Source organism: Sphaeramia orbicularis, chromosome 20 (assembly GCF_902148855.1).
Source record: "Sphaeramia orbicularis chromosome 20, fSphaOr1.1, whole genome shotgun sequence".
Lineage (NCBI taxonomy): Eukaryota > Metazoa > Chordata > Actinopteri > Kurtiformes > Apogonidae > Sphaeramia > Sphaeramia orbicularis.
The window spans coordinates 7,879,061-7,894,696 of record NC_043976.1 but is presented as its reverse complement, the minus strand read 5'-3'; the positions used below and the strand labels follow the sequence as shown (position 1 = coordinate 7,894,696).

The following is a 15,636-nucleotide window of genomic DNA, read 5'->3' as shown; positions in this document are numbered from 1 at the left end:
CGGTGACAACTCAAGTTTTTCACTTGTGCTGGAGACAAAGGTTGGGTTTTATACAAAGCATTAACGAAACACTAGTGTAATAAATGCTTTTTCTGATTCTTTTGCATAAAACTCACCACCAGCCAAAACAGACCAGACCTAAATACAATACAATCACTTCACCCAGACACAGCGACAGTGAATACTGCATGAGTCATATTTTCCCAAACCAAATTATAAATTTATGTCACAGTAGAAATTGAGCTTCCTGTCATTGTATAAATGTGTGAAACAATTTCCTAAGCTTGTTTAGACCCCAGTTAAACATGAATCAAAGAACATTGCTCATAACCATTTCCAAAACAGTGTATGTTTGTAATGATGGATGACTGGACATACCTAATATAACTGCATACATTACAAGAATGGCTTTCTAAGATACTGTGATATACATCAATCACCCCTGTATATACAATGCAGCAACATGAAAGAGTGCCACAACAATACCCCATTAGAACCAAGGAGCTAACGGAAAAAATAACATTAATTAAAGCTGTTAAACCTTCATTTGATGAATTCTTATTTTTTCCGATTTGTTAAGACCCAAAAATGCTATTCAGTTCTATAAGGAGCTGCAGAGTTTGGAGAACAATCATATATTTTCAATACAGGCTGCATCTTTGATTGTTTGATTTTATTCAACATAATTTTTGTTAATGCATATGTCATGCATGCATGTGTCTTATTTCATACTGTATATTTTTCATGGTGAAGCACCTTAGGGCCAATCCTGCTTGTATTAAAGTGCTGTGTAAATGAATAAACTTGAAACTTGAACAACAACAGAACATGAACATGAACATATTACCTGCAGCTCTGTTGAGAAGCCTCAGTTTTGTGGCTATATTGTCATTCCATGTCGCTGTGTTCAAATGGTATGCAAATGTCTGTGGCATATCCATAACGCTCAAGGTTTGTTTTTACATTTTGTTATATGCAAATTGAATAAAGATAAAAGACAAGTCATCCCTGAAAGTCAAACATTTGTCATCTTTCATTCATTCAAGTAGTAACTGTTGTGAATTATAAGCAGGTACTTGAACCACTTCCAGCCACAGAGGTCTCACGGCTGTGGAATTAATGGCATACAGCAGACTTATTTAGCTCTGTCTCTGAAAAGTGAGAAATCCTCTGATAGTTTTATCAGCCTGGCTTGCAGCCACAGATCAATCCAAATTTAGTAGATGAGTTCTCTTTAAGTCAGGTGCCAGACATTTATAGCCAGAATGAGGGCAGCAGATGTACATCCTCTTGATTTTAGCGCTTTAGAAAAACCTCACTTGTTTGCTAAATCAGTTACCTTTTCAAGCTTTCCTTATTTGTCATATATTTAATTTAATTTAATCTGTAACAAATGACATGAATAATGAATGCTGCAGGCAAGAGACCTTCTTCACATTGCAGAGTCACCAGAAATAGGAAAAGAGGTTGATCTTATGGGCAAACCACCATCTGTTTGGTGAATTCTGACAATGTCTGGTATGCATACCTGTAACAAAAAATACATCATCTTAGGCCATGGGCAGAAATTTATACAAACAAGCATATTTTGTGTACATTTGATCAGCATTTTGAACACCTCCACCTCTGATGAATACAGTATGTTGAAGCAATACAATGCAGCAGCCTTCAACCTCTGAAAATCCCTCTATTTACAATTATTACAATTCCTTTTTTATACGTAATTGTATTATATTCATGCACTGTTCCACTTCATGGTTAGAACAAATGGAACATTAAACCCAAGAGAAACTGATCTGAGAATGGCACAGTGTGTTTGTTAATCTTCTTACAGCGCAGCGCAGCAAGACGCCTGCAAAGCTCAAAGGCAGTGAGTGAACCAATAAACCTGAGGGACAACACAGGGATTAACTCAAATAGCTGGAGCTTCATTACACCAAAGCAAACTCAGTGGGTCAGTCAATCCTTTCAAATACTGTGGCTTGACTTCATCTGACACTGGAAAGAAGTGAAGCGAGAATTTCTTTGAATTCTGACTGATTTTGAGTAATCCTGTAACTGACTGAAAATCATCAAAGTATGAACAGCTACACATTTCTTTCGTGGACATAACCAAAAACACAGGTTTGATTTATTTTAATGTGTTGTCTGTAATGCACTGAGGATTCTCATCATTTTTTTTAGGTGGAGAATGTTTCAGGAAAATGTCAAGATGACCAGCATAACTCAGACCCAGACTCAACTTTATTGTCATTCAACCAATGGTACGTGATAGAATGAAATATAATTACCCAGGTCTCGATTTTGTAGGATAGATGATAAAAGGATAAAATATAAAATGAAATATATAAAAGATAATTAGGGTAGAGTAAAAACTACCATAAAATGTGCAAACAAAATAAAAAAAAATAACATAATAACTTCTTAATATTTCTCCATATGCAGCAACAGTACAGTTTTAAAGTGATGGTGCATGTATCAGCATGAGCAACAATGAAATAAAGTGAATGAACGTGATTCCACCTGCGCAGCCTGTGTAAGTGTATGGGGTGATTTAATAAAAAGCATAGGTTAGACTAACTATACAAGAATCCTACAGCAGTTCTGGACCACTAACCAACGATGTTTGTACATGGGAAAAGTTACTGAGCATTTTTTTTAAAAAGTCAAAATTACTTTCCTCAAAAAGAGTAAATTTAGTTCTATATTGAGTTTGGAGGGCTCTACCCAAAGGGTAAGTGTTACTCTTTTTACAGAGAGACCAAACGTCATCAAAGTAGAGTAAAATTTTCTTTAAACTGACTAAATTCTTCTCAGACAAATTTCCTGTGTACCTGAAAGAAAAGTAAAAGTATGAGGAAAAGGGAATGTGTTTTTCTGAATCACTTGTATGTGGCCAAACATAACACATTTGCTGTGATGAGTGCCAATTGTTCGAGGCCTAATTTTTCCTTAACAACTTAATGCATTTCTTTGTTTTTGATCATATAGTAGTTTGCTATACAATGTTGCAAATAAATGTAAATTTTAGATTTTACATTTAAGCTATATAATGTATATTATTATGAACGGAGGCAGAAAAACTAGGCAAGGCAAGGCAAGTTTATTTGTATAGCACATTTCAGCAACAAGGCAATTCAAGGTGCTTCACACAGGACATTGAAATAAAAGAAACAAAAAGAAACACATTTAAAACATTATAAAAGAAACATGTAAAAAGGTGATTAAAAACAGCGAGTAATAAAACAACACATAAAAATTAAAAAAAAAAAAAAAAAAGAATAAAATAAAAATAAAAACACACACATATTAAGTAAGAGTTACAGTGCAGAGTTTCAAAGAGAATATAAAGTTTAAAAAGTCAAAATCCTTTTAGTCAAAGGCAGCAGTGAACAGGTGAGTCTTTAACCTTGACTTAAAAGAACTCAGACTCTCAGCAGACCTGATATTTTCTGGTAGTTTGTTCCAGATATATGGAGCATAGAAACTGAACGCTGATTCTCCATGTTTAGTTCTGACTTTGGGTTGAGATTACCGCACAAAGTGAGAATTTTAATTTCCTTGGTCAGGATATGTACAGTCAGTCCAGCTCATATTTGCAAGGCTGCAAATAAATATTGAACAAATTATAAGTCAAACTATGAATTATGAAAGAGCTGCAACATCTTAAACCACAATGAACATTTGACAGATGAACAGTACCACAGTGCTTCAGTTTCAGCTTCAGAGTTTGTCTTGTCTTATATATATTGTGATTGTCTCTCTCAACTCACCATACATTTTTTATTAGTAAGTTTTTTGTTTTTATTAGTTACTGGAAATTTCAGGCGACTCCATTTGAATTCCAGGCAACCCCATGTGGGGTCCTGACCCAAGGTTGAAAAACACTGGGGTAGAGGTTTCCCCCACCAGCTGCCCCCCCAGCTGCCCCCCCTAACTTTTGTGCTCTTAAAACAAACTACCTCTATGTCCACGAGCACCTCAATGCCCTAATCTGAATAATTTGAGTTTTTAAGAGGTGCACAGTTTTTTTTTACTCTTGCTCTTGTTCCTGTTTCCATTAAGAACACTTTTGTCGTGTGTTAATACTGGCCTGGATATCACAGTAAATAGCTAATAAGTAGTTTTCTGGATCTCTTGTTGAATCCAGTTTTATATACATACCTCTCATGCCACCCTGTGAAGACCTCTACCCACCTCCATCACTGTGCTTGCAAACTGAATGTATATGATAAAGTAACAGCCAACAAAGCATTTACAGAATACTAAAAAAAAAGTTAAGAACTCACCATCAGCGATCAGAACAGAGAGTAGAGGAGTTGTTTTACACACTCTGGTCAATAAAAATAAAAATACAACAACAATCTATGGAATAAAAACCTACTTGGTTACCTAAAAGTATACACAAATACACACTACACGTACTTAAACTCACTGATCTTCTAAAATCCTCCAAATAAACTGTAGAATCATCTAAGCGTTATTCAAGACCAGATTTTTTTTTTTTTTTTTTTTTTTTGTCTTAAGCCATACCTGAAGAATAAAAGAGCCAATATGTGTTTTTGTCACCTGTGGGAAGATAAACCTCAGCTTTGTCACAAACGTGTGTATTGTAGAAGGATGCTGGGAATTAGACTGGATGGCCTGACCTTTTTGAGTGGGTCTGACTTGATAAAAGCGTCCAGGATCATCTAGGTTCAATCTGGTAACTCTATGGCATACGTTCACACCCCTCCCTGACAGATTTATTTTCCCACTGTAATGTTTCAAATCAGCAGATTATAGGGAATGTTGAAACTGGTTGTTCAAAACTACACTTCCTGGTGGAGGAGGACAGGACCTGGTCCAACCTATCAGGGCACACTGAACCCTAAAAGAGGACGGATCAAGCCCAGCACCTTCCCTTTCCTTTGTCTGATGGAGCATGCAGGCTGTGTGACACACTGAGTTTAACCCATAGAGAGCCAGCCCCTCTATTGTGGCAGTTCCCAGATTAATTTTTCTCTCTATTTAACCTTTCTTAAGCATTTTATCACCATTCATTATAATATTATCCTCTTTATGTTGTGGTTTGTTTTTTTCAGTGAAAATCTGGTATTTTCCTTTATTTGATTTACTGATTGTGTAGATATTCATTAAAGCTCAGAGTAAAGAAAGAAAAAGTCACTTTTTAAGCTAAATATTTCATTAACCAAGCATAAAACCAAGTGTCCATCCACTGGCATTGATCCAACTCCATGGGTTTTACTGGTGAATCAATGTTGTAGAAGATGATTGCATTTCCATGGTAACTATGGAGCCTCTGAACGTCCAAATGGGTCATATCTGATGACCATGAAAAGATGACAAACTGTATTTTACACCAATTATTTACATGTATTGATAGGATTAGTGGATCAACATGTGTTAAATAGTTTAGATCAGTGGATGCTTTTGGTCGCCAGTGGCTGTTTTGGTCTTTATGGGTTAATCTATTGACCAGATCAACAGACACATATTTGAATAAGTTGTAATTTATGTTGTGGTTGTTTGATTCAATTTCTTTAAGAGTGACTTGGAATTATACTGTTGATTGAATTGTTCTCCCTTTGTATACGCTGTTAATCATCTGATTCGTAATAAGTGAAAACCTGTAAATAATCCTGTTGAAAAATTGAAATAAATCATCAAACTGAATCCCTGGCATCTCTCATACATGACCATGTGCCAGTTAAGAAGCTGTAACTTTTCAATATCAACCAACCCAGTCCAACATCTTAAATAGTTTTCACACTGGTTCTATTCAAGATACAAAGAACATTTTCAGTAAGAAGTAATCGGCATTAAAACTTCTGAACTTTCTTAAGAAAATCAATCTCTTTTTAATATAGATGTTTGAGTTTTACCCTTAAATAAGCATCTCTGGGAGTCAAATAAAAAATGTGTACACTTTGCTTCAGGAACAATACAATTTTACTACAAACAGTTACACTGGCTTTGAATCATCAGAAGAAAAGTCAGTTTTTTTCCCAATAGTTTATTCATATAGTTTCAGTGGAACAATGTCAAAAAATGCATGGTATCACTTTCTTACACTGTACAACAAATTATTAATAATATACAAAATAAAATCCATTTACAAGCAAAAAAGTGGATTTATGTGTCACTAATGTGAACTTAAGCTTACAAATACTTACAGTACATTAGTCATTTTGCAGTACAATGATGTACATTGCACCAGTGTTGGACGCATTGCACATAGAAACCGACTCTCACATCTTAAATATGTAAATACAGAACACCATATCCACCTTGAACATCAGTGGACTATTGCAACTGAACAAATCCATATTACCAATACTCTAATACTGATAATATTAGTTTTTTAATAGTTAAGTGCACAGTATTATGATGGTTGATTTACTAGTTCCAGAGTAAAATGCAAAATCATTTGTGACTGAGTATTGTTCCTTTATACATACAGATTTATTTACATTCAACATTATGAGAGGTACATTGGCAGATTGTACAATTCACATAATCACTTTTCAGACGATAGAAGACAGACACAAACCAATGTGAAATGATGAGTCCTTAGTTTTTTGTTGCCAAGAAAATCCATTTAAAGTCCTTTTCTCATCAAATAACTTGATGTGTATTTGTGTTGGTTTTGCTGAGCATCTGATCCTATACATTAGCGGTGGATTGAGATGATTTTCCTGGTTGTGGTGAACCTGGATATTCTTTCTTGCATGACTACACAAGTCTAACCCAGTAAGCTGAAAAGCACAATGACGATAGCATTGCTGTGACAGAGCCAGTCATCCTTGTCTGTCGCCTTGCTTTGCTTTATATACTAAAGGTCTCTGCTGACACGTCAGGTTCAAGCTCCTCCAACAGAAATATCTCAACCTGACATGTCAACGGAGGATTTACGAAGAGTTCTCACTATAACGCTTCGAGGTGTTTGACCTCATTGTGTAGAAAAAGGAACTTTTGCCAGTTTTCCAAAGCTTGAAAGCTTGTCTGTACACACATGAAAACTCTGTATAATGAGCCTCTGCGCTGTTTCAAAGTCATAAGCTGTCTTCCATGATTAAGCAATAAACTGTAGACTACTATATAAACTAGCTTATACAAGAGAATTTTATGTTCTTGGCAAGGCTTTAAATCCTAAGTGCTGCAGTAAAGTGAACAAACAATACACTATACATTACTTATATTGTCACCACAATGTAGTCGGTATGGCACAGCATTCCATTGTTTCCAATTTATAACACTTTGCACTCTCTACTTGTCTGTACAACATTAATGATCCCACCCCAGTAAATGTAAACATTCAACTGAATTGCGTAAAAGGCATTTCCTCTCCAGAGTGGCGGTGAAGAAGCTGAAGATTGGACCCAAAGTGTTACTTCAAAACAACCACATCTGGGCAGTCATCAGTGATCTGCACAAAAAGGGAAATAACAACCAAAACAAAAAAAGTCGTCCACCCTATCACATGGTCAAAATCACACCAAACAAAAAGGAAGGCTGTAGCGATAAAAGCAAAGCCAGAGGGCAATAAGTCTCTTATGACAGCGATAGTGCAGAGAAGGGCATTTGTACTCCAAACCCATCATTGTGAATCAGCATCACGCTGGCCACCCGGTCTGAAGCCTCATCAGCTTGGCATTTATGGAAATAAACTTTCCTGCTGGTTATCAGGCAGTCTTTTTCCTTTTTTGCTTTCATCACAAGGAACTGTAGAAGCTGAACATAATGTTGCTCAACGCTGTGTTCCTTTTAATTGTCTGGAAATATTGTTTAAATCTCTTTTTTTTTTATCACTTTTGACACATCTCCAGTAGGTTCCTTTTCCTGTGATAGTGCTGCACTGACATAAATCATGACATTTCCTTTAAAAAAACAGCAACTTGCGTCGTGTCTTTGCACCAGCCTTGTAAATTTGAATCTTTGACCTGAAAGAATCTAATAAGCTATAATTTCGTCATATCACACCTTTGTGGCTGCTGTTCTCATTTGGATCCCTTAGTGTCTGTGCACACAGGAAACTTAATAATGATTGACTAGATGATCCAGAATGACATAACTCAAGAATTCAATTTTACATGTGCACTGAGTCATGAAAGACAAAGTGGTAAAAAGCTGAATGGTCCTCATTCAAATGTGCCAAAGTGCCTGTAAAGCGATGCACTTGTGTCATTCTTACTAGTGTTTTTTTAAAGAAAGTGTGCAAAGTCTTTTTTATACCTTCTCTGTTTTTATCACTCTGCTTTGACCACTTCATACTTAAGCAACACATGTTTCAAGCGTGCATGTGCTCTCTTTTAAGCTAACACAGAGCTGTGTCTTTTTGCCTAATGTTTGGCATGAGAGTAATCCATGTGGCACGTAAGTCTGTATCACTTAAAGTGTGAGTCATATGCAGGACAAGTCTTCGTGACAGGACGACGAACCCCTGCGTGTTTTCGGGCTGCATCGTGTCAACATTGTGATCTGGGTGCTAAAGTTGTTGCTGCTACCAATCGACGGGTGCTGGTATTTGGTGTCAGAGCCCATGTATCGCTGCAGGTGCCACCTCCGCCACTTCCTCTTGATCTCTCCTTGGACCTGCCGCAAATCCCATAAAAGAACAGGTTAGCTGTCATCTCTAGAATTCTAAATATATCACATCATATTCCCTCCATTCACCCACAAAAAATATGTCAGTGATAGTGAGTTAAAGAAAGCATCGAAGCATATAATTCTTTCCGTGGAGATAAAAACATAGGTGTAAAAAGATGTTATACATTTTACATTAAAGAGAAGACAAGCAGGCAGATAACATGGCGACTTAAGCATGCCCATGAAATTTTACAACTAACAGCATATGGAAAATAAGCTCCAACACAAAGATTAGTTTTCATTCAAACTGAACCAGTGAGAGGAGAATGAAGTAACGTGGAAAGAGACCTTCTGTGAGATGAAAGTAGACGGAACATTAGTATCGCCTCATGAAGATGAGACGAAGCAGGGGATCTATGCAGATGGGTTTTCCCTCTCAGATTGGCAGGTTTTACACTTGTTACTTTAATATGTTATACCAGTGGTTTAAAATAAATTGTAGTTTTCTTCAGTTGCCACCTCTGAGGACACAGAGTTAAAATGTGATATTTGGGCTTTGGTCAAATGTATTACTTTGACAGTGCACCTTCATTTATGTTTGAAGACTTTAACTGCATTGCCTGATATAAAGTTTGGCACAGGAGTTTCCATTTCAGTGAGTTACCTTCAGTTCTTATGCAAAAACTTCCTTCCTCCAAAATGTCTTCTTCCAAGTGATAAATTCACAGTAGAAATATAGGTTTCCACTTTTTCCTGGGAAAAACTCTTCACAACATTTCACACAAGAAAATCAACCTACTTCGTTGACCTGTGTTTTTTTTTTTTTAACTTACCCTGGTGCTTTACGCCCAGCAATGCTCATGCAGCGTCACAATAAACGTCACTTTTTTTTTGTCACACTAGTTTACAGCCAAGATTTTGTATTGATGATGGGAAGGTCAGATCACTGTCTTCTGCATCACATCCCAAATATTCTCAAAGATTCTCTGGCATTGTTGTGCCATCAAGGAAGAAAAAAAATCCACTGATGTCCAAATCTGGTCATTCAGTATATTCAGCTGGCCTCATTTTTACCTCCACCGGAGGAGGTTATGTTTTCATCGGGGTTTGTCTGTTAGCAATTTAACTCAAAAAGTTATGGAAGGATTTGGATGAAATTTTCAGGAAATGTTGATACTGGCACAATCAAACATATCGTCCAGACCGGTCGCAAATTTGTTTTTGAGGGGCAACAGGTAGTCAGTGATAAGGTGAGTGGAGCTCACTGTTCACTTTCTCACTTTATCTACAGAGCTATAAAACCCACCATGTCCTCCCCATATAGGTCCATCATGTTACTTTTAGAATTATGTACCACCCCAGGTCCCAATAATCTTTTTGGGCATGGGGGGGGCAGAAGGCTCATGATGCCGTTAGTGGGGTGTGGTTCAAAAAAGGCTGAGAAACCCTGGGATGATCTAATGCCAAACGTTAGCTTACTGACACTGTAGAAGAGTAAATTTCATCAAGCATTTACCTGACAAAAGTTATTTACCATTGTTGAGGAAAAAATTAATTATTCAAGTAAAAGAAACTTTGAAAGTCTGAATTAAGCAGGTGGTTAGACACACCTGTCAATTAAAGGCATTATAGATTTCTGTCTTATTAATGGAATAATATTTTACCACCTGAACACTTATTAGAGGCTACAAATGACAAGAATGAGACCCTAAAAAAATATTTATTTAGTATCATTTTAGAGATAAATTCAAAGTTAGTCTACAGAAACCAGGGCCAACATCTAGTGTCCATCAGTGTTAATACAGTGGTATTACGACACATCTAAAAAGGCTTCACTTCGGAGCTGAGGTCCTTATCCCCTGTGTAAAACATAATGTAAATGATGGATGTTAAATCATATGCCATCACCAAGGCTTCGCATTTAACAAAGGACACCTTAAAATTACTCCAGATTAAAATTCAGTCTGCATAGTGTCAAGCTTTGCCATCTAGCCCATCTCTGTGATTCAATCTGGCCCAGCAGTGGGAACATAACTTATCTGCCCACAGAGAGTCTCTGCAGACATCACTGAATGGCTCTGAGCTAAAATGACTGATGCTTTTTACAGCCCTCCCACCCTGAAGGCACAAACCCAAAAATATGGCGAGAGGACGTCCAGGCACTGGTGACTCACAGCTCCATCCACCTTTCAGGAGCATGTCAGAATGAATCTACACATATAGTACATTCACTAAGAACTACAATCAAAGTGTGTTTATGTCACAGTAAGAGGCACCTACCTCTCCATTGAGGAAGCAGTAAAGGACAGCTACAACAAAGCCCTAAATGGAAAGAAAACAGATAAGACAGAGAAAATATTTGTGTCATGTTGAAATGTCCCATTAAATGTGTTTATCTTCTCTATGTGAGGTATTCATGGGATGTACAAAAACATTACACATATGTCAGACTGATAAGAAACAATGTATGCTGCGTAACAGGGAGTTTATAGAAGAAACAAGGGGGAGGGAGGAGTACTGAGTAGGTTTCCTTGGTTTCCAAGGCGTCCCACAATGCAGCTGTGCCGTCTGGCTGCCCTCTCCATCAGTCCTCATTATGTGATGAACTGAAATAGCACCAGGCTTAAAACAGTAACACTGTGACTGATTCAACTAGAATAATATCCGGAGTCTTGCCACAGTGTTCTATAAGGTTTTCTTCAGTAGAAACACTTACAGGTCACAGATACTTCTATGAATGTGTTTCATTTTTAAAACAAACAAATATCTAATTTCAGTATTAAAAGATTTCATATAAATCTAGTTGCATGAAGTGTAAATTGAAATATGTATTTTTTAGTTTTAATATAAACATTTTCATACACATTATAGGCTTTGGGCATATTATACCTGAAAGGAACCCAGAATCAAGTCAAATACGAGTCGTAGCTCCGTCTTCACTTGCTCTGGGATAAACGCAAAAACGATGAAATTGATTCCAAAAAGAGGAATCAATAGCAGTGTCGATTTCGCCAGCCTCCTGAAACAACAAAGCAAAACCAGATTCATTTTTCTCCCTCCAGTGAAACCAATTTTCAGCCTGTCTCCATATATGCCAATAATGAAATGCAACTCCATCGTACTTTTCATTTTACATTCCAGCTCAGAGGACCAGAGATGGAAAAAAATACTGTTAAAAGTGTCTGCGGGAAAATAGCTCACACATTATGGCCGACTTATGAGGAGCTCTCCATCACCGCAAAAAATCAGTTTAACACACAGAGAGAGCACTATATCACAGTGTGAAGCAGCTGCTGAGGGAACACTAGAATCACATGCTACAGCAAAGGCGTCCTTTTCTTCCAGTCTACAAGGATTTAACCATTTAGACTGACTGTAAATGTGTTTGTGAGAATCTTGGTTTCACAGTCTTTCACGGAACATGAACCAAAATGTAGACAGAAATGATATCAGCCGCATTTTATCTTATGTTAGTGAGCCAGAAAAAGACATAGAATTATACTCACGAATACTGGTTGGATTCATTTCTTCCAATATCTGGGCAGTTGATCTTCTGGCGCAGTATTCGAATGATGCAGATGAATAGAATAAAGTTCATCTGTGGAGTGAATGTTCACATATGTGAGAACAGCACTGGGTTTTTTATCATGCAAATTTATTATTAGAAATGTTCAGTTGATCTCATTCTGTTGCCTACAAAGCTGGAATCAAGGCTATTGTTGTTAACGAAAACTAACGAAATGACGAAAACTAGAACTTAAAGAACATTTTCATAAACTGGAAATAAATGAAAACTATATTTAAAAAAAACGATAACTAACTGAAACTGTATTGTGTGCTTACAAAATGAACTAAAACACATAAAAATGATGGATAAAATTCCCTTTGTTTTCATCTTTGTCAATGACGGATTGATATGAAATCGATTTATTTTAGGTGGCGGCACCATGTGGCACTTCATGGTCTGTCACTTATCGTCACTCGTCGTTTAGAGTCTGCTTCTGCGACATGGAGACTAAAGTTGGGCGAAAGCAGCAGAGTCCTGTATGGGATTTCTTTGAATACGACAGCGAGAGAGTTAAAAGATATGAAAAAACTAAAGTAAAAACTAGCAGACCTGCTCTAAAAACTAATTAAACTAACTGAATTGGAGAAAAAAAAGTCAAAATTAAATAAAACTAAATTATAATGAAAAGTCCAAAGCTATTACAGTATAACCTTGGTTGGAATAACACATTTTTACCTCTTTTCATGACATGATTCTGATAAAGTGATTTATTCTTGGTAGAAAAAGTGCTTCATACTTGTTTCTGGCTGTTGTATTTTTGCACTTGTTACTTATTTAACATTAATGATGTCAGTGCTTTTTACTCTTGTTTTTAACCCTTAAACATCCAAACAACCACCACCAAAAAAAGCCAAAGCATCTATTGATCTAAAATGTTCAAAAACTCTTGAGCCACTAATCCTACATTACATTATATTTACTACAGTACATTTAGATTCAGGCAAAATACACTTTCTCAGCTTCTCAGCAGCATCCACATGGGAAACACTGTCATCTTTTGCAACACTGACTCACCAGTAAAACCCCTGTAGTTTGATAAATGACGGTAGTTGTAGATGCTTGGTGTTACATTTAGTTAGTGATACAATTTTGCGCTTCTTCTGGAATGATTACGACAATGTGATTTATTCTTGATAGACAAAGTGTAACTGGGACTCAGTATGTAATCATTGCACCTGGTCAAAGGTGATTACTGATGTGTATAAATAGGAATTAAAAAGGAATATGTCTGAAAACAAAATTATTTAACTATAAGGGTAGTAGTATATGTTTACAGTATGACATTCCTATATTGGAGATGCACATTAAACAGACAAATACTGCCATTACTGCGTCTATTCAGCATCTTTTCAGTATTTTATCTCATAGAGGAAAGTCTGAAAAATGTAGCTCATAACAGAAGCATCATGCTGAATTTAATCTTGCTCTGGCAGGACTGTGGCTCTGCCCTGTGGGAAAACGAGCATTTCTAAATTGTTAATTTGTGTTGGACCTCTGAACCAGCAATACATCATGATGCACTTCCAAACATCACTCAGCTGCTTCGGAGCGAAAGAGACAGAGTGAACTGATTTGCCATGGATGCTGATCCTGGACCTAATGTGAATTAACACAGATAGAACTGCTTTGTCAACAACCGCTGCCAAGTAACAGCGGACAGGCTTCAACACGTGTTAGTAATGGAGGAGTGATCACTTTAACAGTGTCACAGTGTATCTGAAAATCAGCTGAAGCAAACACAGATAATGTTGTAACTGCAGTAAAGTTTTGTCTCATAGCTTCCTCTGATTCAGGTCAAACTTGACTTGAAATGACCTTTAAAAAAAGACTTTTTTTTTAGCTTGAAATATAATAAATTTTTATAATTAAGTTAAAAATGAAATGAAAAGATTTTGCACTAATCCTGAAAGCTTCAATCTATTGAGGTTGATTCGAGTAATGTTTAACCCATATCTGTAGAAAAAAGGTTGTAAATGTTAGAAATGAAATCTTCTAGGTCCTCAATGTTCTTGTCATTTTCAGTTTTAATAAAATTTTCATGGCTGCTGCTATATTTTACTGTCTTGGGTAATATAGGACACTGCATTGTGATGTTTTTCCTCCATAAATAGCTGCTGTAAAATTAAAAAAAAAAAAAAAAACCTCTCCCTGCTTTCTGAAACACAAATTAAAGATTAATCTCCTATTAATTAATGTCCTATTTAAAATATCTTGGCTTCAGAATTTGACTGAGAAAACAAATTGTCCCGGGCCATACTGTAAAAGTGCAGAAAATGAACACTATGTTGACTTTGAGGAAACAACACTGTATAACATGAATTCCAAAAAAACTGGGACATTGTGTAAAGTGTAATTCAACTAAGAATGCAATGATTTGCATTTGTACCCACCACAATAGGACACATATTCTGGTCATGCACCTCCCTCAACAACTACTGGAGACAGATTTTTGATGTATTTTCCAGAATCTATGGTCAGACTATTGCATCTGTGTACCACCCCCAGGCTGCAAAGTCTCAAACTTACAAACGCTTTAGCATTTGCTTCCCTGCTTGCATGTAGACTCATACTTTTTAATTGGAAATCAAATTCAACACCATCATTTCTGAAGTGGTTGAGGGATGTACTGTCTTTCTTACCTCAGAGAAACTGAGACACAAAATATGTAAAGCTAAAAAAAAAATTCACCCTGACTTGGAGTCCCTTTATAGAATTTGTAGAATTTGAAGATTTTCCTTTTCAATGATACATCTTGATGGTTATAATTATTTACAATACGCTCAAAACATCAATTCACCCATGATATGATGAGAGGTTCCTGTCTGAGTATTTTTTGTATTTGTTCTTGTAATTGTTTTTTTTTTTTTTTGTTTATTCAATTTTATTTTTTGTTTAAGAGCCTTGGGGGGGTACATTTCTTTTTGTGTCAGTTTGTCTATCTGTTTGTAAGTTGTATGCTTGTTAATGAAAAACTGCAAAATAAAGTTTAAAAAACAAAGGAATGCAATGATTTGCGAATATCATTAACCCATATTTCATTCAATAGATTATAGAAAGTATAGCAAAGGTTTACAGTGACTAAATGTACTATTTTAATAAAAAAAATAGGTAATTTTAAAAAAAAAAATGGTAGTAGGTGCTTTATTCGGTCAAAAATCCCATAATACAAATGGGTATAAAGGAATCAGGTGTTCCTCAGGGACAGGACTGGAACGCATGAAAAACAAAGATCAGAAAGGACCGCTCAAAAAGTAGCAGTGACAGGGCCTGACATAGATTCTCTGTATTTGAAAACACATCAGCAATAGCAATAAAGGACTTTTACCCCTGTACCAGAGTGCCTCGGACTTGTTTCTGGCTGTTGTATTTTAGCACTAGTTACTTACTGAACCCTGGTGATTCATTATTTTTTACAACAGTCCCTGTTTGCCCTTTTGTTTTCAACCCTTACTGACCTGAACCGCCACTGTGGACCAAAA

The 15,636-nt window shown here is 36.3% G+C and overlaps 1 protein-coding gene across 1 annotated transcript in view; it reads right to left on the bottom strand.

Annotated features, from left to right (window-relative positions):
* Positions 1-8,231: 8,231 nt before the first annotated feature.
* Positions 8,232-15,636, bottom strand: part of vipr1b (vasoactive intestinal peptide receptor 1b) — a 67,499-nt gene continuing 60,094 nt past the window's right edge. Inside the window, exons 10-13 of the mRNA XM_030123788.1 lie at positions 12,096-12,187; positions 11,479-11,608; positions 10,870-10,911; positions 8,232-8,595 (exon numbers count right to left, since the gene is read on the bottom strand). Coding sequence (XP_029979648.1) covers positions 8,404-8,595; positions 10,870-10,911; positions 11,479-11,608; positions 12,096-12,187 — 456 coding nt within the window. The 3' untranslated portion in view covers positions 8,232-8,403. The remainder of the gene's footprint in view (positions 8,596-10,869; positions 10,912-11,478; positions 11,609-12,095; positions 12,188-15,636) is intronic.